This window comes from Macrotis lagotis, chromosome 1 (assembly GCF_037893015.1).
Source record: "Macrotis lagotis isolate mMagLag1 chromosome 1, bilby.v1.9.chrom.fasta, whole genome shotgun sequence".
In the NCBI taxonomy this organism is placed as follows: domain Eukaryota; kingdom Metazoa; phylum Chordata; class Mammalia; order Peramelemorphia; family Peramelidae; genus Macrotis; species Macrotis lagotis.
In genome coordinates this window covers 35,064,243-35,089,538 of record NC_133658.1, presented here as the reverse complement: position 1 = coordinate 35,089,538, position 25,296 = coordinate 35,064,243, and the positions used below count along the sequence as shown (strand labels likewise).

The 25,296-nt window shown below is 42.5% G+C and overlaps 1 protein-coding gene and 1 pseudogene across 2 annotated transcripts in view; both read right to left on the bottom strand.

Moving 5' to 3' along the window:
• The window catches only part of RMND5A (required for meiotic nuclear division 5 homolog A), a 62,548-nt gene extending 61,433 nt beyond the window's left edge, over positions 1-1,115 (bottom strand). Inside the window, exon 1 of one of the 2 annotated variants that reach the window (XM_074196999.1) lies at positions 927-1,115. In XM_074196999.1, coding sequence (XP_074053100.1) covers positions 927-1,068 — 142 coding nt within the window. In that variant the 5' untranslated portion in view covers positions 1,069-1,115. The remainder of the gene's footprint in view (positions 1-926) is intronic. The other variant, XM_074196988.1, reaches the window with a different exon arrangement.
• An 889-nt stretch (positions 1,116-2,004) lies between these two features.
• Positions 2,005-24,366, bottom strand: LOC141500788 (A-kinase anchor protein 17A-like; annotated as a pseudogene).
• Positions 24,367-25,296: the final 930 nt, after the last annotated feature.

Below are 25,296 nucleotides of genomic sequence, written 5' to 3'. Positions count from 1 at the left end.
TACACGGCACAGCCGACTCAGAGGATGGAGCCGGCCTCCCCCAGGAAGGTTCGGGGTCCTGAGTTCAAATTTGCCGGGTGCCCCTGGGCAGTCGCTGCGCCCGTTTGCCTCAGTTTCCCCCCGTGACAGGGGATGGAGAAGGAAAAGGCCCAGAGAACGCGGGGCCGCGGGGCCCGGCTCTGCGGACGGGGGGCCAGGCCGGGCTCCCTTCCCTGCAAGGTGGGGGGCGGGGGGTTCTCCAGAAAGAGCAGAGGGGTGGGGGGGCAACAGGCCACCCCCCAACACCCCCTGGAGCAAAGCCCCGGCCAGCCGCGCCCCCCAGGCCTCCCTTCACGGGGGGGGGGGGGGGGGAACCATCGAGAGGGCAGGGGACCAGGTGCCGGCCTCCTGGGGGGCCGCGGGGAGGGGTCCGGAGGAGGCCCCGGGCCCGGGGGGCAAGCTCCGAGGGGGGCGGCCCGGAGGGGAGGCGGGGGGCGGGGGCTCGGGCCGTGAGGGGGAGCCCGTGGGGGGGGGGCTCGGGCCGGGGGGCTCGGGCGGGCGGGGGCCTCGGGGCGGGGGTCTCGGGCCCTGCGGGGGGGGCTCGGGCCCGGCGGGGGGCTCGGGCGGGGGTCTCGGGCCCGGCGGGGGTCTCGGGCCCTGCGGGGGACTCGGGCGGGGGTCTCGGGCCGGGGCTCGGGGCGGGGGGGTCTCGGGACCGGCGGGGGCTCGGGCGGGGGGCTCGGGCCCGGCGGGGGGCCCGGCGGGGGTCTCGGGCCCGGCGGGGTCTCGGGGCGGGGGTCTCGGGCCCGGCGGGGGCTCGGGGCGGGGGTCTCGGGCCCGGCGGGGGGCGGGGGGCGGGCTCGGGGTCTCGGCGGGGTCTCGGGGCGGGAGTCTCGGGCCCGGCGGGGGCTCTCGGGCCCGGCGGGGGGCTCGGGCGGGGGCCGTACCCCGGCTCTGCAGGATCTCGCGCTTGAGGCCGGCCGCGTAGTCGATGAGCTCCTCCAGGCCGCGCTCGCACAGCTGGCCGTGGCCCGCGAACTTGAGCAGCACCTTCTCCAGCTCCCGCTCCACCGTCACGCACTGGTCCATGCCGGGCCGGCCCGAGGCCGCGGCCGGCCCGCTCCGGGGCTGGCGGCCGGGGCGGCGCGGCTCAGCGGCGGCGGCCCGCGCTGCCCGCGGCCCCCGGCTCCATGGCGCCCCGGCCCGGCCCGGCTGGCCCCCGGCTGCGGCCGCCGCCGATTGTTTTTGTTTTCGCAGGAACCGACCGAGGCCCCGCTGCTCGGCCGGGCCGCACCAAGCGCCGCCGGCCGGGGGGGAGCGGGAGGGAGCGCCGGGCCGTACCAAGCCGGGCGCCCGGGGAAAGAGAGGGGGGGACCGGGGAGCCGAGCGAGCGCGCGGCCGGGACTCGAGCAGCGCCCAGCGCGGGGCCGACCGCGCGCAGCCGCGGTTAAAGCGCGGGCCGTACCACGGCGAGGGGCGGCCGGGAGAAACCACCGGACACCCCCGCGCCCGCGGGGGCCAGGGACGTGCGCGCGCCGAGGGAAGCGGGGGGGGGGGGGGGGGGGAGGGCTCCGGGGCCGCCCGAATCCAGCGGGAAACCGCCTCTAACCCCTCCCCCGGGGCCGGCCCGCACAGCGAGCCTATGGCGGCGCGGCTAGCGAGCCGGCCCGCGTCACCAGCGGATTCCGCCAATCCGCAGCCGCAGCATCAAACCTCCCCCAATCCGGGGCCAGCGGGCCGAACCAAGCGACGCACTGTCGGAGGGGGAGAACCGCTCCGAGGAAGGCCAAAGAGCCACCGGCCCTGGCCTCCCGGAGCCCGCGCGCCGCGGCCCCTCTGCCTGCCGACCCCCGTCCTCCCCCAGGTGAGGGCGGGAGCTGCCGAGTCGCCGGGGGCTCGTGGCGGACCGAGGCTCCGCGGGCTGCTACGACCCCGCCGGATGTCCCGGGATGGGACACCCGAGACGGGCTCCCCCTCCGGGGCAGGCCGACGGCTCCTATTAGTCATCGTGATTCATGAGTGACCTTAGACCCCGGTCCCGGGAGAGGGAGTTGGAGGAAAGAGGAAGCGCGCAGGCGCGGGCGAGGGGCGGGGCCGAGCGGGCGCGTGGCTCCGGCACGTGTGGCCGAGGGGGGCGGGGCTCCGGCGTGGCCACGTGTCCGGGTGTTTGTGTTTCTCGCCGTGGGGGAGGGGAGGGGCCCGGCTGCGGGCGCCCCCCGCGAGGCCGCCCGGTGCCCGCGCTTTAGGCGGCGCCTGCCTGGGGGTAGCCGGGGGCGCCCCCTCCGAGCCCACCCTTCCCGCCCAGAACCGGCCTCCCCCAGCCTGGGCCTAAGGGCGGGGCCTTTCCAGAGGTTAAAGGGGACTCCGGGGCCCAGCTTCCCTGGCTCGGAGCCAGCTGGGCCCCAGGGCCCGGACTGAGGAAAGCCTGGGGGGCCGAGGCCCAGCGGCCCGACACCGAGGGGCCTCCGTGCCAACGTCGGCCTGGGGCGGAGGGAAGGGACCCAGGCTGGCACCTTCACCCGCCCCCAGATACAGCCTTCCTTGCACCCAGCCGCTCCTGGGGAAGAGAGGGGCCTGGCCCCGGTGGCCTGGCCAGCCTGGCCGGGCCGGGCCCCAGGCCCCAGGCCCGCATCCCACAGGCCTCCCCCCTTGTGTCTCACTCTTAGGACCCCACTTGAAGGTTTCTTGGTAAAAAATACTCGCGTCGTTTGCTGTTCGCTTCTCCAATAAAGATGCTGCGATTCTTAGACTAAAGCAAGACCCTACGAGAGTGAGTCTAAGGAACGGAACCCCTTTATTGTAGAAGTCGGCAAACTTTTAATTGAAGAGGACAGGTTAATTTTTGTATTTCATGATGAACCTGGGGAGCATTTGAAAAGACAGCTCTTTTAAGAATATCATTGGCTCTGGGGGATCATTTTAGTGCTGTCTATGGGGTTTGAGGGTAAGGTTTGGAGGCTGTGGAAAATCAGAGAAAAGAGGTTGAAACCTCAGCTCTGCCACTTAGCAGTCAGGTGGCACCTGGCAAGTTCCTTCACTACTCCTCTGAGCCCCAATTTCCTCATGTTCGAATGAGGATCAAAGGACTATAACCTCAAACTGCCCTCAGAGGCCACCTCATCCAGACCAGAGTGGTGGTGCAAATTAGACTTGACCCTTGTATATTCATACAGGACTTCTAGCTCTGCTTTTTAACTCTGCATTATCTCACATAGACTTTTCCATATTGCAGAAATCTCCATTTCCAATCTCTAATCATACTTAGCTGTTTGGCATGTTAAGTTTCAACTTTTAAATTATTACACAGAAGGGCAGTTAGGTAGATAGCTGACACAATGGATAGAGCACTGCTCCCAGAGTTAGAAAGACCAGAGTTCAAATGGGACCACAGACGATTAATAATTGCCTAGCTGGGTGACCTTGAGCAAGTCACTTAACCCCATTGCCTTAAAAAAATAAAATAGTACACAGTATAAGCTACAAACTCATTTTTTTCTGAAAGTGAATTTTTGTTAAGGATGTTGAAAAGGTAATATTTCCTTCCCAATTAGTTTTCTTCTATGTCTGTCTCTTTTCTATCTCTCTCCCCTTTCTCTTTTATCTGTCTTTATCTCTATGTTTCTGTCTTTCTCTCATTCACTCTCTCCTTTGACTATCTTTGTCTACTGCCCTACTGCCTCTTGTCTCTTCTCGTCTCTTCCCCTTTTCTGTCAACATTTCTCTTTTTTCTCCTCTACAGATAAGATAGATATAGACATCTTTGACTCTATCTGTCTCTAGCTCTCTGTCCCTCCTCCTACCAATTCATTTTAAAAACTCCCATTTTACGGTTAATGTATTTTGTTTTCCCCTTGAGTAACAAGATTCATTGGTGGTGGGCTTCAAAATCTCCAATGAAAGGCTGTGCCAAATTGCCTGTTAGTAAAATAAGAAATCTGCTTCCATTTCTGCACCCATTGCATGTTGCCCTGGGGAAATCACCATTTCCCACAGGGTAGCTTCCAGCACATAAGATCAGGCAACTCAATTATTTTTATGGGTATTGATTTGGTTAGGGGCCTGAGATTTGGTGACTGCTCTTAAATCATCCCAAAAGAAGCCTATGGCATGTGTGTTAGGCATTATGCGAAGTATCTGGAGGATGTGTCAACAATGCCTCACTGTTGCAACAGAAGACAAATGCTTCTATTAATAATTCTCTAAATTGCATCACGTGGAGAAACAAATGAGGTAATTATTCAGCTTTACGCCTTCCTACTGAAGTCTCGGTGCCAAAATGCAGGCATTATGTTTCTAAAAAGCCAAATGGCACCACCCATTTCAGAGAGGGTGAGATGATAAAAATAAAACAAAATGGCAGGATTATGTTTGAAATTTAGAATATTCAAAAGATGCATAATAAATAACTCAAGTATTAGAAGGAGGCAGTGTTTTTCAATGAGAGAAAATAATAGCTTTACCAGAGAAAATTCAGAGTCCTAAAATATATAGAATGGTATGTTATTAGGTCTTAAGTTACATGAAGACTGCTATTTGTCCTTGATTTTCAAAGCAGACCAATGACATCAAGGGTGATGGCTTGACTCAAGGGTGAACTGCATGTAAGTGAGACCAGGTCACTGGTCAGCAGTCTCATTTTTCTCTTCTAGAATCATCAGAGTCCAATGGCTAGGCAGCTCAATGGCCCAGGATGCAGTGGATGGATGACCCTGGTGTTTTTAATGTCTGACCAAGCTCTAAGAGCTCTAATAGGCTTACTTCAGCAGCTTTTCTAGCCTTTGGAATAAATTTGCCCAATCTGCAGTATTAGTCTTCACATGCTTGGGGGTGACATGCCCTTAACTCACTGATGAGTTGGAGACCTGTTGGTTACCCCTCAACCTGATTTAGCTCATCTGCTGAGATGGTTTATTGGGCTCTGGCCACTGCACATACTACAACTTCTTAGAACCACAGTTGAGAGTTGGGTGAATCAGTTGGACACCAAAAGGTATCCAAGCCCTGAAAAGGCCTTGACAAGCCCTCACGCCAGAGGTGCTGGTTCTCTTCTCCTCACCTCATATACCCCACATGAAGACAGTATACATCATATTCTAGAGCATGAGTGTCCAACCTTTTAGTTTTTCTAGGCTGCATCACCCAACAAAAATTTTTCAAGGGTTGCCTATGGAATTTAATATTTTTGACTAACCTACGTTAGCAATGAACATAATAATAAACTGTAATAATGCCACATAAATGGACTTTGAGGGCTGCAGGTGGGCCCACCACCTGCAAAGAATCAACTGTCTCTTAGTATTCAGTTTCAAAGCAAATTTCTGAAGAAAAAGTTTTTATAAGGCACTGAATTTTCACACCAGGCACTGGGTTTGGAATCAGAAGACATGAGTTGATATTCCACCTCAGGCACTAGCTTGCTAAATGGTAATCGTACCTACCTCCCATTGCTGGCATGATGATCAAATGAGATATTTGTAAAAGATTTTGCAAACCTGTAAATACATTACAGAAATTCTAGCTATTATATAAAAAAATAACAAAAATAGTACTTCAAGATTTATCAAGTGTTTTTACCTAGGACATTTAATTTCTTTGAGTTAGCCCCATTCAGTTTAGCAATTTAGTTTTAGCCTGTCTACTTAGGTTTGGATTTATGATTAAAGGAACATGAGTATTCTAAACTGCTTGTTTAAAGCATCTAATCTCCAGATGTTAGATCAACAAGGCTAAAGTACAAACTAAAGAGATGTTGCAATTGGGTTTTATTTTAAATGTTTCTGTTCTAGTTTTTCTTTGGGGTTGTTCAGTCAAGTCTGACTCTTTATGACCCCATTTGCAGTTTTCTTGGCAGAGATACTTCTTTACCTCATTTTACAGATGAGGAAACTGAGGCAAACAGGGTGAAGTGGCTTGCCTGGGTTCACAAACTAGGAAGTATCTCAGGGAGAAGATTCATCCTGACTCCAGGTCACTCAGCTGTCTCTAGCTTTTCCTAGGAACTTTACAAATAAATACTAAAGGAATTGAATATATGTACTTAAGCTAAGGTCCAAATCCACCTCCTCAGTTCAATGACTCTGCATGTGATTATGACATTTGTTACTAGAGACACAGAGAACCTCAACAAGAACTGGGTGGAGGCTTCTATTTATAAATATTTATCATCACCAGCAACAACTGCTAACCAGCTGCCACCTAGGAGCAGATAAGGCCAGGAGCCCTGGGATTGGCAGCATCTCCCTCCCCAGACTCCTGGCCCTGCTCCCAGTCCAACCCTCATGGCCGTGAGCCAGGGAAACAGTTCCTAAGGAGTTGAGACCAGCCATCCCCACCAAGTGCCAACTGCCACTCATAAAACTGGTAGGGCAGCCTAGTTGACCCTAAATTACCCACCAACTTTGGGAATGGCAGTACTTCCAGTCCAGTGCCTTCAACCATCCTCCTGGGAAGCAGCCTCTGTGGAGATGCCACCTGGCCTGCTCCTATAGGTGCAGTCCCAGCTAGTGAAAACCCAGAAAAAAAGTTCTTATCATCAAAGTCCTTGTCACTGTCAAGTGGTGAGGAATATGGGGGGGGGGGTGTCTTTGGGTTCCACAAGAATGTGAAGGGAGAATTGTTAGTTTACATTACAAAGACTGGGGTTTGCCTGTTATTGTTGCCTGTAAGAGTCTTAACAAAAGATTTAGCCGCAAATCTGATCAAAAACTGAGATTAGATCAGGTCTGCCCCACCTAGTTCTGAGCTAACCTAGGGTCTTAGACCTTCTTTGCACATGCTCAAGGAGGTAGCTGTTCTTGCTCTTTAGTATAATGAGGGGACCAATGTATCAATTAGATTTTGACCCCAGCCAATGATTGGCATGAAGAGACAGGAACAAAATCCTTCAAAGTGCATAAAAGACCTAACATTTCCTGGATTCCTCACCTTTCTCCCCTTGAAAGAGATGTGCCATTTATTAAGGTGTCTTAATAAAAAAAAAATTTTAATCATTCTGGACTAAGCATTCATGAGCCGTTTATAACAAAGTGGTTTGTATTTAAAATTGAGATTTCATCAGTGGAAATGACATTTTAAAAGAAGCCTTAAAATCTGATTTGCCCCCACTGCATGCTAATGTGTGGGACAAATGCCACTTAAATAAATTTCGGAGATCTCTCGAGGTATGAAGAGAAAGCTTTATTCCTTTCTTGAGGAACAGGCCCCATTCAGTTACACAGATTGAGCAAATGGTCCAAGAATCACATTTATCCTAACTCCATCCCCCAGCCCACTGACCCACCCTCCTTAATGAGGAATGTGATTTTACAACCTACACTAATCTAAGGAAAAGAGCATAAAATTCAAACTGAAACCAGATTATCTCTTCAACCCTAGGAACTGAATGGTCATCCAGACTTCAACAGATAAAGTGGGGTCAGTTGACTCTTCACCAGTATCCCAGAAGTTGCTTTGTCAAGGGAGGAGGGGCCCATAGTTAACTATTCTCCAATCTATAATATTCTACTGAAGAAATCTCAGACTTTATCCCACTCACTAAGGACCATGGAACTTTAAAATCTGATCCCTTTCCTAAGAGTTGTCTCCCCACTAAAATGTGAGCCCCTTGAGAACAGACTTTCTAACTTTTTGATTTCTGTCCTCAGCTATTAATGCTCCATTCATTCAGAAAACATTTCAGAGTTTGCAAAGTGCCTGCCTTACAGGTGATAGAAGCATGTAACAAGAGCACCAGTTCATAGCAACAGCCCCAGGAGAGCAGGAACCCTGTGGACAATTTCAAGTATTCCAGAACTTAATATTAATACATTTTATTATTATGTTTATTATTAATATAGGTTATATTGTAGTCACAAACAAATATTAAAGTGTGGAATTCCTGGGCAATATCAGGAGAAGAGGAGCAGGAAGAAGATGGAGGAACAAAAGACTTGGTTGGATTTTGCCCTCTGCTACTATCAGAAATTATTCAGATGATGTAGTTTCCTTTTTAAACCACAGAATGTCATTATGAGTCTAGAGGATAGTATGGATTCCCAGAGATAAGACCAGAGTCACTGGGAAAGAAGGAGACATATGATTTACAGGCTTCTGTAAATCTTCTGGATGTTCTGCATTGCTTGTAGAATGAAACCTGTTCCTGTTCTTCAGATTATATTTCTTCATTATATCCATCTATGCACTTGTTGTCTTTCCCTATTCAAGTGTAAACTCCTTTGGGGGCACTTTTTGGTTTTGTCTTTGGATCCACAGGTACATAAGGTAGGCACTTAATAAATATAAATAAACAAAACATTTGATAACATTTAATAAAATCAATCAACTCATTACCTTGAGAACTGGGAGTCCTTTTAACTATATTTATGGAGATCTAGATATGTGCTCCATAATGTATATTCAGAAGACCTAGAGGAAACTTTAAATAAGGCAGTAAAAGAAGACCTAGAAGAAATTCTAAAAGAGGAGTAAAATGAACCAGAGGCATTATTCTGAGGATACCATAAAGCTGAGTCATTCTTATAAGCCCCAAATTATTGAGGCACTGAGCCATAGCTAGCAAATTTTAAGTGAGATAATATCAATATCAATAACAATAAATAACAATTCATATGCCAAACACTGTGCTAAACACTTTATAAATATTATCTCATTTGATTCTTACAACAGTCTTGGTAGGTAAGTGCTACCATTATCACCATTTTACAGATTTGGAAACTGAGGCAAATAGAGATTAACTTCCCCAAAGACACATAGCTAGTAGGTGTCTGAGGCTGGATTTGAACTCAGGTCTTACTCATTCCAGGTTCAGCATTTGAGTATGCTCACAAAAGAGAACACAGAGAAATCCAGAAACTTGAGAAATCAGGGGAATGCTTCATTACTCTGAGCTTTGAAGGATAAGAATTCTGAGAGTGAGGAAGCAACCTTCTCACCTTGGAAAATCCAGGAACCTCCATTTAAAAGAAGGGCTTCAATCCATGGTGGAGCCTTGGTCCCTCCCTGGACTGGACTTCTTGTTCCTCCATGCTCCCAGACCTCTTCCCATCCCCTTTCAGCTTCCTTTTTAAAAAAAAAATTTATTTAAGGAAGTGGGGTTAGGAGTGACTTGCCCAAGGTCACACAGCTAGGCAATTGCTAGGTGAGTGAGGTCAGGTTTGAACTCAGGTCCTCCTGACTCCAGGGCTGATACTCTATTCACTGCACCACCTAGCTACCCTTCGGCCTCCTTTTATAATTGTCTTTTCCTATTAGAATGTAAGCTCCCTGAGGACAGGGACTATCTTCTGCCTCTTTTTTCTCCCTAGCACTTAAGACAGAATTTGGCACTTAATATTTGCTGTAGGCATTTAAGTGTATTAGGCACTTAATCAAGTTTGCTGATTAATAGATTGATTAATAGTAGGCACATAATAAATAGTTACTAATTAATTGATTCATTAAAGTAAGCAGAATCAGAAGAACAATTGTAACAACTCTTGTAACCCCAGTTCCAAAGCCCATCAGTATGGAACTCTTTCCTTATTGGTGGAAATCAATAAGGAGAGAGTCCCAAAGTAGTGAGCTTTGAGACTGAGGTCATACTCAATACTTATAAAAATAAACAGTTCTCAAAACTTGCATAAACTGATAAAGAATGAAATGAGCAGGGGCAGGAGAACAAATGACCACTGACAACTACACTTTAAAAATAAACCATCCTGAAAGCTGTAAGAATTCTTATCAACACAATTGCCATTTGTGATGCCAGAGGACAAATAATGAAGCATGTTCCCAACCTCCTGATAGGAAGGTGAGACATTCATAGTTCCAAGTGAGATATTTAATATTTGGACAACTACTAACCTCAGTGCCTAGGACATTGGAAGAACTTGCTTGATTAAATGGATGTGGTCAAGGAGAGGATTTGTTTTGCTTAACTATAAAAATGTGCTTCAGAAATTTTCTTTTCCTCTTTTTCTTTCCTAATAGAGAGGTAGAGGGAGAAAAAAATAATTTCTATCAATTAAAAAATAAAATTTACTTTAAAAAAACAGGGAGGGGCATCTAGGTGACACAGTGAATAGAACACTGGTCTTGGAAGAGAACCTGAGTTCAAATGTGACACATATTTGCCATGTGATCCTGGGCAGATCATTTAACCCATATTGTCTTGCAAAAGAAAAAGTGAGAGATAGTGGGGTACGTTGCAAGGAGGGCCAAACTTGGAGTCAAAGGACCTGATTTCAAATCATGACTCTGCTAAGTTCTTAGCAAGTCAGCTAACTGTTCTGGGCCTCAGTCATGTCTCCCTAACCCTAAGGTCGGCATTCTACCTACTTCCCAAAACAAATCCTTTAGTACCTTGGATGGCTCAGCAGAGCATCGAACAAGGAAAATGTCCTAAAAACCACCAAAGAAATGCTACCTAGAACCATAGCCATAACTAGTATAGTGCAATAGGGGCTTCAACCCAGGGCACTAAAATTTAGAGGCTGCAAAAAATTTAACAAACACACTTGATAATAAGAATAACAAGCATTATGCTACATGCTTTACAATTATCTCATTTGATCCTCACCACAACCCTTCAAGGTAGAGGTAATTATTAAGCCCATTTTACAGATGAGCAAACTGAGGCCAACAGAGGTTAAAGAACTTGCCCACGTTCACACAGATATTTAGGAAATGTCTAAGGCCAGATTTGAAGGAAAGTTTTCCTATCTCCAGGCCCAGTACTCTGTCCAAGAAGCAAGTGAATTTAGCTCCTAGTTAACAAGCATAAGTAATTAAAATAGGAAACTACCAGATGGAAAAATTGTTAATAAGATCCGTCTGTGCCACTAGGATAACTAATTTCCCCTCCCACTCAACTGAATTTATTTTTCTTACTACTTATTTTAGTTTACACCATAGTTACACAAATGATTTAAGAGCAGTTTCCTGCTATTTGCCCCAGAAGGAAGTCCCTTTCTCCAAATTCAAGAAGTCTTCCCTGTATCTTTCCCTCTTTCTCCAAGCATTATAGCAACTTCTAGTAATTGTTGGAAAGGATCCCCATTCACAGTAGTTGGGACTAGCCTCTAAACCTGGGAGGACTGAGCAATAGGACCCAGCTATTCTTGCCCAATCCTGTGACCTGGTTCTCCCACCTATTCACCTGTCCTAAAAAACTGATACCTGTACATGTCTATAATTGTATGAGTCATGCTCCTGAATCACAGTCAGTCAGTCAACAAACATTTATTAATCACTTATATGACAAATGCCATGCTAAAAGTCTTAAGACAAGTAAATAATGATGTACTTTTAAGTGTAATAGAAAGGTGATCTCAGGCCCAGTCAAAATTTTCTTTTTTTTTCCTTTTTTTTAAAGATTTTATTTATTTTGAGTCCAGTCAAAATTTTCTTCAGTACTTTCCTTTACTTTGTCATTTTACTAAATTTTTTCTTGTATTTTGCTACTTTACTAATCCTTTGTTTATAGGATATGTGATCATACATATTCCAAGTGGAACCAGAAATTCTATAAGCAATAACAAACATGACCTGGATGGATACAGGCCTGCCTAATGACTGACTAACCAACCACAATGATGGCAATCTTCCTGGGTGGAGACTTGGCTGGACATAATTAGTGATATAATAAGGGGGCCAGAGACTCAAGAGAAGAGGATAGTTTAGAGTTGAATGGGTTCACCAAGGGAGCAAAATGGGGAAAAGAAAAGAGAGGGGCTAGTGCAGGGAGATCATCAGGTGGACAGAGTAGGGTTTGATGTGAGAAGGCAGAGAAGTGGAAAACCGATATATTATGATCAGATAAGAAGATTTCAAAATTCTTGAACATGTAAATAGTGCATTTGTGAGTGACAGTAAGATGGAGGATGTGACCATCTTTGTATGTGACTAAGAGAGGGTGGAGGGAGCTCATGGGAAATAAGTACATTGAGGAATGAGGTGGTTAAGGTATTTGAGGAAGAGTCAATTCATATGTTGAAGTTCCCTGATATGAGAAGGAGTTGTGAAGAAAGATTGGTATCCAGGTACTGAACTCATTGATGAAGAAGAGGTCTGAAGACAACAGGATTTCGATTGAGTGGGAGATGTGAACTGTATGAACCTCAAAGGAAGAGAAGTTAGAGACAGGAATAGAAGGAGAACCTAGCAGTGACAATGGGAAACAAGAAGGTTTCTAATTTCTCTAGTTTAGGCATTGAAAGTACAATCCATACTGAAAAGGCTGGCCTTGGCCACTATGTCATCAGTGAGAATCAGGTCTTGGTGTTCACTAGAAGAAAGAAGGAGTGGGAGAGGAACAAATGTAAAATAAAGGCAAGGGGAGGCTAGGTGGCACAGTGGATGGAGCACTGGCCCTGGAGTACCCGAGTTCAAATCTGACCTCAGACACATAATAATTACCTAATTGTGTGGCCTTGGGCAAGCCACTTAATCCCACTGCCTTGCAAAAACCTAAAAAATAAAAAATAAAATAAAGGCAAGTTTACCTAAAGGAAAGGTAGGCCATGATGGAAGGGGCTGATAGTGTTTGCTTGTGACTTTTGGGTGGGGAAGTCAAGGAGGATGGTTAATAAAAAATTAAGTGGTGGGGGAGGGGGAATAAGGTTTGAATGATGACCTACACTGAGATGTGTAGGATAGGACTAGGTATGAGTATTCTAGCCATTGAGTGGAAGCCACCACTCTTTATCTCTAAGGAGGCCTCTTTAGATGATTCTACAAGAGAGGGAAGTTCAATTTTCAAAGCAGGAGATAGAAATTGCTTTCCTTCTCCTGCTACTCTCAGGAAACAGGTGCAGCAGAAGATGGAAGGCATGATCAGATAAAAGATTCTCTCTTACCTTTCCTCTTCATACATCAGACAGGTACAGTAGCAGGTGGACGTCTCAAGCACAGTCACAAGCCAGAATATAGCAGATGCTAGTCACCATTATTATAAAGTGAGTAAAGGGTTAACTCTTTATATTCTCTCCTTTGTATTGTTTCCCCAATTTGAATGTAATCTTCTTGAAGGAAAAAATTTTCTTGCTTGTGTTTGCATTCCCAGCACTTAGCACAGAATTTGTTGTTTAATAAATGTTCAATCTATCTATATACATCTCTATCCAGGCGCAGCTAGGTTACCATGAAGTCAGGAGGACCTGAGTTCAAATCCAACCTCAAACACTTGATACTTATTAACTGTGTGACCCTGAACAAGTCACTTCACCCTGACTGCCTCCCATCCAGGCCCATTTCCAGTTGTCCTGATTCCTATCTGGCCACTGGACACAGATGGCTCCAGAGAAGAAAGTGAGGCTGGTGACTTAGCATAGCACCCCCTATTCAGATCCAATTCACATTCAGGTCATGGCATCACCTCCTTGAGGTCATGGTCTTCTTTGGGAACAAAAGACAAACAACAACATCATCTCCGTCCACTACTATAGAAGGAATGGAAATGTTGCCTTGGTGCCCCCTGGAAGATGACCTGCCTTAATAAGAGATGGCCCAGTATGAATTGGCTGGCTCAAATTCTTGGGAGATAGGCCATTATCATAAAATCCACCCTTGGGTGTTGTCCAATAAAATGAGACAATCTAAAAGAGTCAAAACTTTTTCATTTTTGCCTTTATTGACCCTTCTTATAGAGAGATCTAAAAAGTCAGATGGTGTCATATCCTAGGAATTTCTAACAGCTGCCTTACAACAGAAGCATATGGTAAACTACATGGGAATACATGAATGAATGATTATTAAGCATTTACTATATACAACTGTTCTAAACACAGGGAAAACAAATATAGAATCTGAAACATTATCTGCCTTCAAAAAATAACATTCTAATAGGGAGTGAAGACACATGTAGGAGAATGGTAGCCAGCAAGGTATATTTCTTTAAGTTTTCAAAATTTACAGGCTGGTAGGTAGAGATAATAAGAGATTTAGAAAGTAGTTTGCCAGATGTTTTCCAGTTGCAATGTCAGTATTAATTTGATTATGGCTCCTAAAACTGAAAAGGGAGCTGGTGGGGGGGAAGAAAAAGGAAAGGATGATATTTTCATAATTTTAATGTTGGAAGAAACCTTAGCTTCATTGTATAGGTGAGGAAATTGAGGTGCCAAGAGGTTAAGGACTTGCCCTAGCTGATTTCTGAAGGGGAATTTAAATTATCTCCCATATCATCCAGACTCCAACCAGACCTCCATTTGCTCAAGACAGCAGGTGAGAAGTTGGCTGGAGTGTAAGAGGAGGCCCAGCCATAGGTGGGCAATTGGAGCAGCAAGAAGGGACAGATCTGAAAAGGGAAGTTCCCTTCTGTGTGACCTGACCTGGAACTTCCCATACCTTGCCAATCTTAGGAGTTGCCTTCCATGACTGGACAAGTTATTCAGCCTCTCAGTGCTCTCAGCAATTTTCAAAGACTATAATTTGCAAAGAAGATGCTGACGCACATTGGTAGAGGAAGTTTTAATTTACAGGTCAGACAGTGCAGATAAAATGACAGAGGTTGATTGCCTAGCAACCCAGTTGCCTTCCAAGGGAGTTCAGGTGCTCAGAGTCTTTGACAGAGGTGGAAGGCAGTCAATATTAGGCACTCACTTGAGTGACTTACAACCATAAAATGTATTTCCTGGAGGATGAATCCAAATAACACCAAGTCACTACAAGACTGGAGGAAGACAGTAAGTATCCTGAAGGACTCAGCAGAGAGACAAGAGAATGACTCCCTGGGATTAAAAAAAAAAAGCCACACATCCCCAATATCATTGTTACCTTGAGTGCTTGTACAGGAGCTAGGGTTCTCTTTTATTTATTTTTGTGAAGAGCTAGACCTGAATGATATTGGGTAATTTTCCTAGTGTGGGGGCATAATGAGTTAAAGAACTCTTGCTCTCTTAGGGTCGAAGCAAAATTGGACCTGGTCTTTGTAAGCCCAAGCCTGAAGGGATCTGAACCACAGGTTAGACAAGTTTAGCAACAATAGAATGTGTTCAATAGTCTTATCTTCCCAATACAAAAGTTAAGCCAAAATTTCACTCTCTGATAGCCTAAAGGTATTCATAAGCTTCTCAGTTCCAAACTAGAACCTTCTGAAGGGTTCTTGCTCTTAAATTCCACCATACTTGACTGAATTCACAAACCTCTTTTTTCTTTAACTTCCAGCCCTGAAATGCCCCTTTAGAACTTGATTTTTCTTGGGCATTTTGAGTTGGCAGATTTTTTTTAATTGATATAATCAAATAGTTTCTAGTGCCTATAATGATAACTAGTATCTGAGAAACCCTTGTCACCAATATACTCTGTTGTATGTAAGGTAGCTAGGTGTGATGCAGGGGAAAGATGAAGACAAATGTGAATGTAGAAATTGGGTTGAAATGTAAATTGACTACAATGAAAAAGATATAGAGAATCATGATTGTAACAGAAACAAAATTTGTAATCTTAAAGGATGCTAATCTTGTCAAATTGGGTGGAGATCCCCATTCTTGATGTAAAAGCTGTATCCTGATCTCCTCAGGCTTCACCTTCTACCTAATTGTGGGTCCAGTAAGGGGAAAGGAGTTCACCTTTTGCCCTCTAGATGAGAGGCAAGACATTAAAACTTTTGTTGGACTCCAGCTCAGGGTCGAAGTCTTCTCTGACTTGTTGGTCCAGCCAATGCTGCTTGGCTGTTCTTTTCTCTCTCTCCCTCTCTCTCTACCTATCCCTTCCTATGTCTTGTAACCTTTATAATAAATTTTTGTTTTATTTCTACCCTTCCTAAGTCAGAATAATGATTCCTCATGGGCAGAACCGAACTCAAGTAGCCAGTGGCTACAAGTGGTGCAGTGGATAGAGCACTGGACTTGGATTCAGGAGGACAGGAATTTGAATCCAACCTTAGAAACTTGCTACTTACTAGTTGTGTGACCTTGGGACAGTCATTTAATACTAATTACCCTGAAACAAGAGCCATCTCCAATCATCCTGATTCATATCTGGCCACGGGTCCCAGATGACTCTGGAGGAGAAAGTGAGACTGGTGACTTAGCACTGCCCCCTACTCTAATCCAATTCATGTGCTTGTCATGGCATCACCTCCTTGATGCCATGGTCTTCTTTGAAAATGAAGCACAGATGTTATAATTAGAGTTATCTTTTGTCCTGTTTGGGATAACTAATTCCAATTATGTGAATTCCAACTGAATTATGTAACCTCAGGCAAGTCTCCTAAACTTCCTGAACTTTACCGTCTTTATTTTTAAAGGAGAGGTTTAGACTAGGGAATGAGTAAGATCCCTTAGAACTCTGACATTCAATGTTTCTTTAACTACCAATGCAAATAATGAATTTACAATTATAAGGTTGTGTGACATAATGGAAAGGATGCTAGGCTAGACTCAGAAGAGTATATTGTAGTAGACATGTGACCCTAGACAAGTCATTTCACCAGGTGTTTTTTTTTTCCTAAAGTGAAGATCAAATCTCATCACACTATCCCACCTCATTGAACTGCAGTGGCTCCCTATTATCTCTAGGATCAAATGGAGTCTTCTGATTGGCATTTAAAGCTCTTCATGACCTGGCCCTTTCTTCTTTCACCTGGCACTTTCCTCTCTACCCTGGCCTGTTTCTTCTACTCCATCTCCTAGCTTTGGGAAGGACTATGACTGTCTCTCAGGCCAGGATGCTCCACTGCTCCTCAGCTGCACTGTTTACCTTCTCCAACTTCTTTCAAGAGGCAACTGGCATAGATGAGCATTAACTTACCAACAACTAATATATTAAAAAGAAATGCACAGAAGATGGAAACAAGACCAAAAGCAGAGAACAAATATAAAAGCATGTCACGGTCCCTTAGTGACTGGGAAGCTAAAACACATAATGAACTGAAAATGGTGAGGGAAGCTAAGGGGAAAAAAATATTTCACTATTCTGCAGGAAAAAAAGGATGAGAAAAAAATGGCTAGAACCTTTTCTCTATTTATTGATGGAACAATAATAACTAACAATAGAAAGAAGGCAGAAGTGCCCAATTCTTATCTTATCGCTGTTTTTCTCTGAAAAGGAGAAAAATGTGTTGGGAGCCAGAGTCTCTAAGCTGTTTGACACAGTAGCGGCAAAAAGACTCAGAGCAGTCACACTGCCTGATGGAACATGTCCTTCTTCAATATCTATCTATCTATCTATCTATCTATCTATCTATATATATATATATATATATATATGGATTCCATGTATACCCATATTTATAGGTCTATTATTGATTGCAAAACTTACTCATCCTAATAGTGGAATGACTATAAAGGAAGGATTTCAGAGAAATTCCTTGAATAAAACAGATTGTGAACTATCCAAATTTAATAGGACTGCCTCTCCCTGAGATATACAAAAGGCTTCAGCATTATGAAATCTTTGGAAGACACAGTACTGGGAGTTCCAGGGAGATGTCAGAATATATGTACAGGGAAATCAGATACAAGATGGGTCAGATAGAATTCCAGGAAAATTAACAGTTTTGCCCCCCTTATCATACACAGGAATATATGATAAAGATGGTGAGAGAATAGTTAGTATAGGTAACCAGTATGTGAACTCTAACAGCCCTAATTTATTGGGAAAGAATAAAAACTCATAGAAACCGTAGCATCTACCAACAAGGGCTGAAAGGAAAATTAGTTATTGAAGGAGTCAACGGACAGGTGGACAAACATAACTACCCTTGCTATAGGTTTTCAAGGGAGCATATCGAAAAACACTACATATGCGGCACAAAAACATAGAAGCATTCCATTAAACAAATTATATCAAAGATTATTCTAAGGAAAGTTCTGTTTAATTAATAACTTTACTATGCAGCAACAAACTAGGCAACAGGCAGGTTGAGGTCATCACGGTCTGAGCAGGGACAAGAAAATTAATTATATGATTGATAATCACACTTATAACCACTACATGATCAAACTTGTAACCATATGAACTATATGAGTAATGATGAAAATTGTACACTTCTGTAACCAAGGAAATGATTTTAGTTTGCTTGTTTCATATGATCCTAAGACTATAAAAATAAATCTAAGCAGCAGACAGTCAGTCAACCTGCTCCTGCCTATACCCACTTGTTGACTCAACTCATTTCGCCTACTCTATCCCTCCTGTCAGGTTCCAAGGACCCCACCGAGGCTGGACCCCCACAAAAATGAAACAAAAATGATTAACAGGGAGATGCTACCCACAATAAGTTAGGAGATAATAAGACCAAGTCACCTAGCCCAGATAAATTTTATCCTCAGGTCTTGAAAAAGCTAACAGATAATGCTGAACCACTCTCAAAAATATTTTAAAAACAGGAGAGGCAGCACAAAATTGAGGAAAAGCAAATATCTTGATTTTCTTTTTTTTCTTTTTTGCAACGTAATGGGATTAAGTGACTTGCCCAAGATCACACAGCTAGATAATTATTAAGAGTCTGAGGCTAGAAATATCTTCATTTTCAAATAAGAAAAGAGAACAGTATTGAAACTATAATAGATCAATGAATTTGACCTTGATTCTTGAGAAAAGTCTAGAAATTTCATTAGAAACTGTACACATCTAGAAAGAGAAGAAAAAAATTACAAAAAGGCAGCATAGCTTCATCAGGAACAGGTCATGCTAAACTTAGCATTTCCTTTTTTTTGTTGTTGTTATTTTGGTTTTTTGCCAAGCAATTGGGATTAAGTGACTTGCCCAGGGTCATATCACTACTAAATGTCAACTATTTGGGATGGATTTGAACTCTGGTCTCCCTGACTCCAAAGTCAGAGCTCTAACCATTGGCTCAGTTAGCTGCATTCTCATTTTCTTCTTGACATAATTATTAATAGATGAGGGGAATGGTATAGATAAAGTTTATATAGATGTTAGCATAACTTTCGATAAAGTATTTCACACCCTTCTTGTGAAAATGAAGAGACACACAGACTAAAAAATAATACTCTTAGATTGGAAATTGGTTTTTAATGGTGGCAAGAGATCAGTACACCAATGATTTATGTTTAATATTTTTATCAATGTCAAACTTAGCATGCTCATAAAATTTACAGGTGGCACATATCTGGGAAGATTAGCTAATATATCAGATAACAGATTGAGTATATCAAAAGATTTTGTTTTCTAGAATAATGGCCTCCAAATTTTTTTGATCAGACATTCCTAAGTACATTAAAGGAGAAAGATAAAGTAGATAAAACCATATATAGACCAGCTAGTGTAATCTGGAGAAATACCTAATCTAGGTTGTCTCTCACCCTATCTCCAAGGGAGACTTCCATGTTTGCCTTTGTGAAGAGTAGGAGCTGACCACGGTTATACCCCAATTGATCTCCAGGAAAGAAGCAGGTGGGACCTAAGATAGTCATGGTTAAACAATTTCTCCTTTGCTTTCTTCAAAAGGAATATTATATATCTACCACACATCAAATATGAGCAGGCTAGGGGCATGATGCTCTTTTCCTTTCTTTTTTAAAAATATTTTATTAGTTTTCCAATTATATACAATAGTAGTTTCTACCTATCATTTTTAATTTTACAATTTTCCCCCCTCTCCATTCCCTCCCCATCCCCCCACAAGATAATCTTTACATTGTTTCCATGCTATACATTGATCGAAATTTAATGTGTTGAGAGAGAAATCATATCCTTGAGGAGAAAATAAAATAATAGAGATAGCAAAATTATGTTGTGCATAAGACACTTTAAAAAAAATTGAAGGTAGGGGTGGCTAAGTGGCATAGTGGATAAAGCACCAGCCCTGGAGTCAGCAGTACCTGGGTTCAAATCTGATCTCAGACACCTAATAATTACCTAGCTGTGTGGCCTTGGGCAAGCCACTTAACTCCATTTGCCTTGCAAAAACCTAAAAGAAAAAAATTGCAGGTAATAGACTTTGGTCTTTGTTTAAACTCCACAATTCTTTCTTTGGATACTGATGGCATTCTGCACCGCAAATACCCTAAAATTGTCCCTTATTATTGCATTGATGAAATGAGCAAATCCATTAAGGTTGATCATCATCCCCATGTTTCTGTTAGGGTTCTGCTCATCTCCCTCAGCATCAGTTCATGCAAGTCTTTCCAGGCTTCTCTGAATTCCCATCCCTCCTGGTTTCTAATAGAACAATAATGTTCCATAACATACATATACCACAATTTGTTCAGCCATTCCCCAATTGATGGACATTCCCTCGATTTACAATTCTTTGCTACCACAAACAAGACTGCTATGAATATTTTTGTACAAGTGACATTTTTACCCATTTTCATGATGTCTTCAGGGTATAGACCCAGTAGTGGTCTTGCTACTAGTGGTATATGATGCTCTTTTCTTAAGGTTCAGTGTTTATTGTACCATAAAAAATTTGAACTGAAATAAACACAACCTTTTATAACGCAAAGGTTACAACTACTTTAAACTATTCCTGAGCTTCATCTTGAGAAGCAAAAGATCATAAAATTTAGCAAATACAGCTTGAATCCATTTGAAACATTGCAAATAAAAATAATGTAGCAAAATAATTTCTTAAAATAGCATACATGTACTAATTTAACTTTTTACTCTTTATTATTTTAATTTGAAAAAAGTAATAGAGTATCTCCAGAGCACTATCTCTCATACTCCAACTTACTAGAATCTTTAAAAAGTATGATGCATTTGCATTTTTAATTTTAAAGGAATTCTACCTACATTTCATGTATGACTTAATATGCCATGAACATTTTGTGCCCATTACTTTCTACCACCATCTCCATATTTTTGAATCAGTTAAATACAACATGAAACCAAATTAGCAGTTCTTTTTTTTTCTTTTAAATGTCCTTTAAGTTTTTTGTGGTTGCTTGTAACGCAACATTTGGCAACTTATCTCAAATTCAAATAAATTTTTTTTGTAGTACATGTTGACTTCATTGAGCACATAAAGAATTTCTGCATATATTTATGTAGTGTCTGGAATTCTTAACTGTCCCCAGGTGGTGGGTTTCCATCTCTCTCTCTCTTTTTTTTTTTTTTGGAGACCGGATTTGAACCCAGGTACTCCTGACTCCAGAGTTGGTGCTTTATCCACTGCGCCACCTAGCCACCCCTTAAACTGTCAATCTATACATTTTTTCCTTATTAAAAGAGAATGGTGATCGAATGATGATATTTGTTCTTCATTCTCAAAGAGAACCATGACATCAGGGATGTGATGCCATGACATGCACATGAATTGGATTTGAATGAGAGATTGCTGTACTAAGTCACCAGACTCATTTTCTCCTTCAGACCATCTGGATTGAATGGCCAGAACTATTTGGTTTCGATGTCTTCATTCATGTAACCTTTGGAGGGGGAGCGGTGCAGAGTTAGAGGGTATGATGTCAGCAGCATAGAGAATTAGACTGGAGATGGCCCTGGATGCAAAGCAATCAGGGTTAGCTGACTTGCCCAAGGTTACACTGCTAGTAAATATCAAGTGTCTGAGACCAGAAAAAAAGGGGAGTATTGGTAACATTAAAACTATCAAATCATAATATTTAAAAGGAAAAAGGAGACAAATGAAAAACAAATTACCAATATAGTTGAAACTGAAACACAAATAATTCTGCAATCTTCAAAAAAGATAAGAAATTTCCAATGTAATTATGTTTCTTTTCACAAAGCAGTTCACTTGGCATGCACAAAGCAGAGACTTCTATTCCAGTATCTATTTCTGCTGTAGGACCTCTGATACTGAGATATATCAAAGTGAGAACTATTATCTTTGTAAGAACATCTTCTATGAAATTGTCTTCCTTTGTCTCTTTTCTTGAATCCCTTCCGTCTTTCTCCTAACCCTGTTAAGTTTCTCCTCAGTAAACTTCTGTTTCTATCTGGACCAGCTTTTCCTTTTACTTGGTTCTATATTACATCCATTTTTTTCAAAAGATGAATTTTTATTATACATGTTCTGGTTATAATTAGATATAACCTTTTGCTGTTGATCATTGGCAAGAAAACAAGAGAGAGCACCTGAACATTTTTTTTTTCTGTACAGTTTTCACTTGTAATAGAGGTAAGTTTCTTTCTTTCTTTGCTGATCTTCTCTTAAGTTTCCATTCACATTTTTGGATTCAAAATTAATCTCCAGGCTCGGCAGGATTTCTGTTTGACACATCTGAGTTAACTGACCCACAAGAGAATGCAAGGAGGAAGAAGTAACATAACTTGAAGACATCAACTGTATATAATATCTATAACAGATTGTAATAGGGCAGAACAAAATGCTGCTTCTTCCTTGTTCTTCAATGTTTTCTGTTATCTTGCTCAACAAAATGGTCAATAGCCTCTCCCTTAGTTCTTTCTCTTTCCTCTGAAGTCCCAGAGCTCTTTCTTTTTCCTCCTCCACCCATCTGAATTCAACCCCCTAAAAAGTCCTCCTCACCTTGAGTTACTGAAGGCAGATTCTGTCTTCTTTCTATTCATGCTCTGGTAATTTTACTGCTTTTGCTCTGTTTAGCAGTTCTGCAATTAATCTTATTGACTGAAGCTTTCTTTGAGTCAAAGCCAATTTACTCTTCTCTAATTTTTATTTTCTCTGTAATTTTTCTGCTGTTCTGCTTTTATGCTCTAGTTTTTTTCTGATTTTAATAGACTTGTCTTTTTTATTTTCTCTGTTCCATGGCTACTCTTCTCATTTTCATTCTCTTCCCATATCCTCTACCTCTGTTTTCTTTTTTCTTTTTGCCTTTTTCACCTTCTTTTTCTTTATGTTTCTGCTCTTCAAGTTCTTAAAGTTTCTGCCTGTCAAGTTGCCATTTTTAAATTAAGGCATCACTAAGGTGTTTAGTTGAGTCAAAAGAAACCTTTATATTATTGATTATTGCTTTACCATCTTTATACAATGGTCATTATCATGCAAGGCATTCATGACATTGATAAAACCAGCATATTGCTCATTCTGAACATAAGCCTCCAAGTCCAAATATCCACCAAAACTACAAGTATGAAAATTTCTTCCAGTCATTTCTTCTCTAGAAGAGCCCAACATTGGGATATGCACATTCCATATTTCTCCAAATATTTCAAATACCTTAATTAAAACTTCATTTGGTTTTTCTGAGCTAGCTTCTCTCAATATAAATCATTTATAAGGTAGTCCTTCAAAATGAATTGTGTTTGATCCCTCTCCTGGAAAAGTCTCATTTATCTTTTGCATAACAGAAAAAGGATTCCTAGTCATGCCAAGTTGGAGAATTTATTTTAAACTTAGCAGCCCCTGGGCAGCTAGGCGGCACAGTGGATAGAGCACCAGCCTTGGAGTCAGGAGTACCTGAGTTCAAATTCGCCCTCAGACACTTAATGATTGCTTAGCTGTGTGGCCTTGGGCAAGCCACTTAACCCCATTTGCCTTGCAAAAACCTAAAAAAAAAATTGAATAGGTTGAGAGAAAAAAATATCCTTAAAGTAAACTTAGCAGCCCATACTTTTAAAGTATCTGACAAACCACTAAGCTTTAATGTTTTGCCATCAAGACATGCAAGAAAACAATCAAACTTTTATTTTCAACTCCTTCAAAACAGATGAAATCTAGAATGCTTTTAGGAATTCAAAGAATAGAAAATTGATGACTCTTCATTCCTTTCAGTTTTGTTTTGTTTTTGTCTTTTTTTTATTTGCAAGGCAATGGGATTATTAAGTGACTTGCCTAAAGTCCCACAGCTAGGCAATCATTAAGTGTCTGAGGTCTAATTTGAACTCAGGTTCTCCTGACTATGCACTCTGCCACCTAGCTGCCCCCTGAACATTACTTTCAATCTTTCTATCACTTTCCAATAAGAAACAGATTTTCTGGGTTGCTTTAATTGTGGAAGTGCCATATTAATTATCATTTTTGGAAATGACTTGAGATATAAACTTACAAAGTCATAAACTAATATAAACTACAAAGGGCAGCTGCTTCAGATATATCATGAACTATCTTAGCATAGCCAAAAACTAGACCTGCTGTAGGAGTTTCTGGCTCTAACTTTTTAACAGTCAGAGGCTTGCTCCCCTGCATCCAACTTTCCCCCTTCTCCCCAAATCCTTCCACAGAAATGGGGAGTGGCCCCATCTTTCCACCCCCCCAACAATGCTTTCCTTTCCCCTTCCACCAGAATATTTTTAAGTCAACTTTAAAATTTTAAATTAAATTTTAGCAATCACAGAAGTTTTTTCCTTCCTGTTTGGGTACCCCTAAACATATTTATAATGTGCTCAGTTGTTACCAATATAGACATGTACTTGCTATTTACTCAGAGAGATAAAAATTCAATGCAGACATTTTAAATTTATTGATACTTATGTTCTTAAATATGCAGCATGTACTGATAATATTTTTCTTTGCACACATCAAATCCAAGTCTCACACATGTAGTTGATATCTGCTGTCATCTTAGATCAATAAAATCGATTTCTTATTAGCTCTAGAATCCTTTCTTGAATACCATGTCCAAAGTAATCAAATATTGCTTTCATGGCCAGAGAGCAACATGTCCTAGCTATGTCCATCAGCTATGTTCTAGTACCACATGAAGGATCAGGGGCCATCTGATACTCTTCACTGTCATGCTGCTTCACTTTCTATCTTTGTCTCAGTAGTAAAGTCCATTGGAGAGATTAGCTCTTGAGTTCTTGGACATTACATCTTCACTTTTTGACTTACATTGTTTCATGTAGTCTCTACTCCTTTTATCAGTCACCTACAGACAGGAAAGAAGATTGGTTCAATGAAATGAGGGTCACATATACTATTGGCATACTGCCAGGTGAAAAGCCTAAGCTTCAGCTGTGATATCAATTATTTGCAATGCAGGTCTTTGACTAAAACCTACCTCTTTTATTCCTTCTAAAGGTATTGCCCTAGTTTGAGTGTCCCATGGCCTTCTGGAAAGAGAGCTTCTCCTAACTAATCATGTATTTATAATTAGTCAGTGCTGCCATTCCTCTGGAAAAACAGCATCCACCTTTCCACTGTTCAGAAGATGTCTGAGTGGATTTTTGTCAGACTGTATTTGTGAATAGCAGCAAGGCTGCAGAAAAGTTAGAGTGGACTGCTGAGCCTGCAGTCAGAAAGACTTCTCTTTCTGAGTTCAAATCTGGTCTCAGACATTCACTAGCTGTCACCTGGGCAAATCACTTCACCCTATTTGCCTCAGTTTCCTCCCCTGTAACATGAACTAGAGAATGAAATGGCCAACCATTCCAATATCTTTGCCAAGATGATGGTCACAAATGAAGAGTCAGACACAACTAAAATTACTCAGCAACAAAACTTGTAAATTCATTCCATACACATGGTTTTTGAATTGCTCAGTGACCACT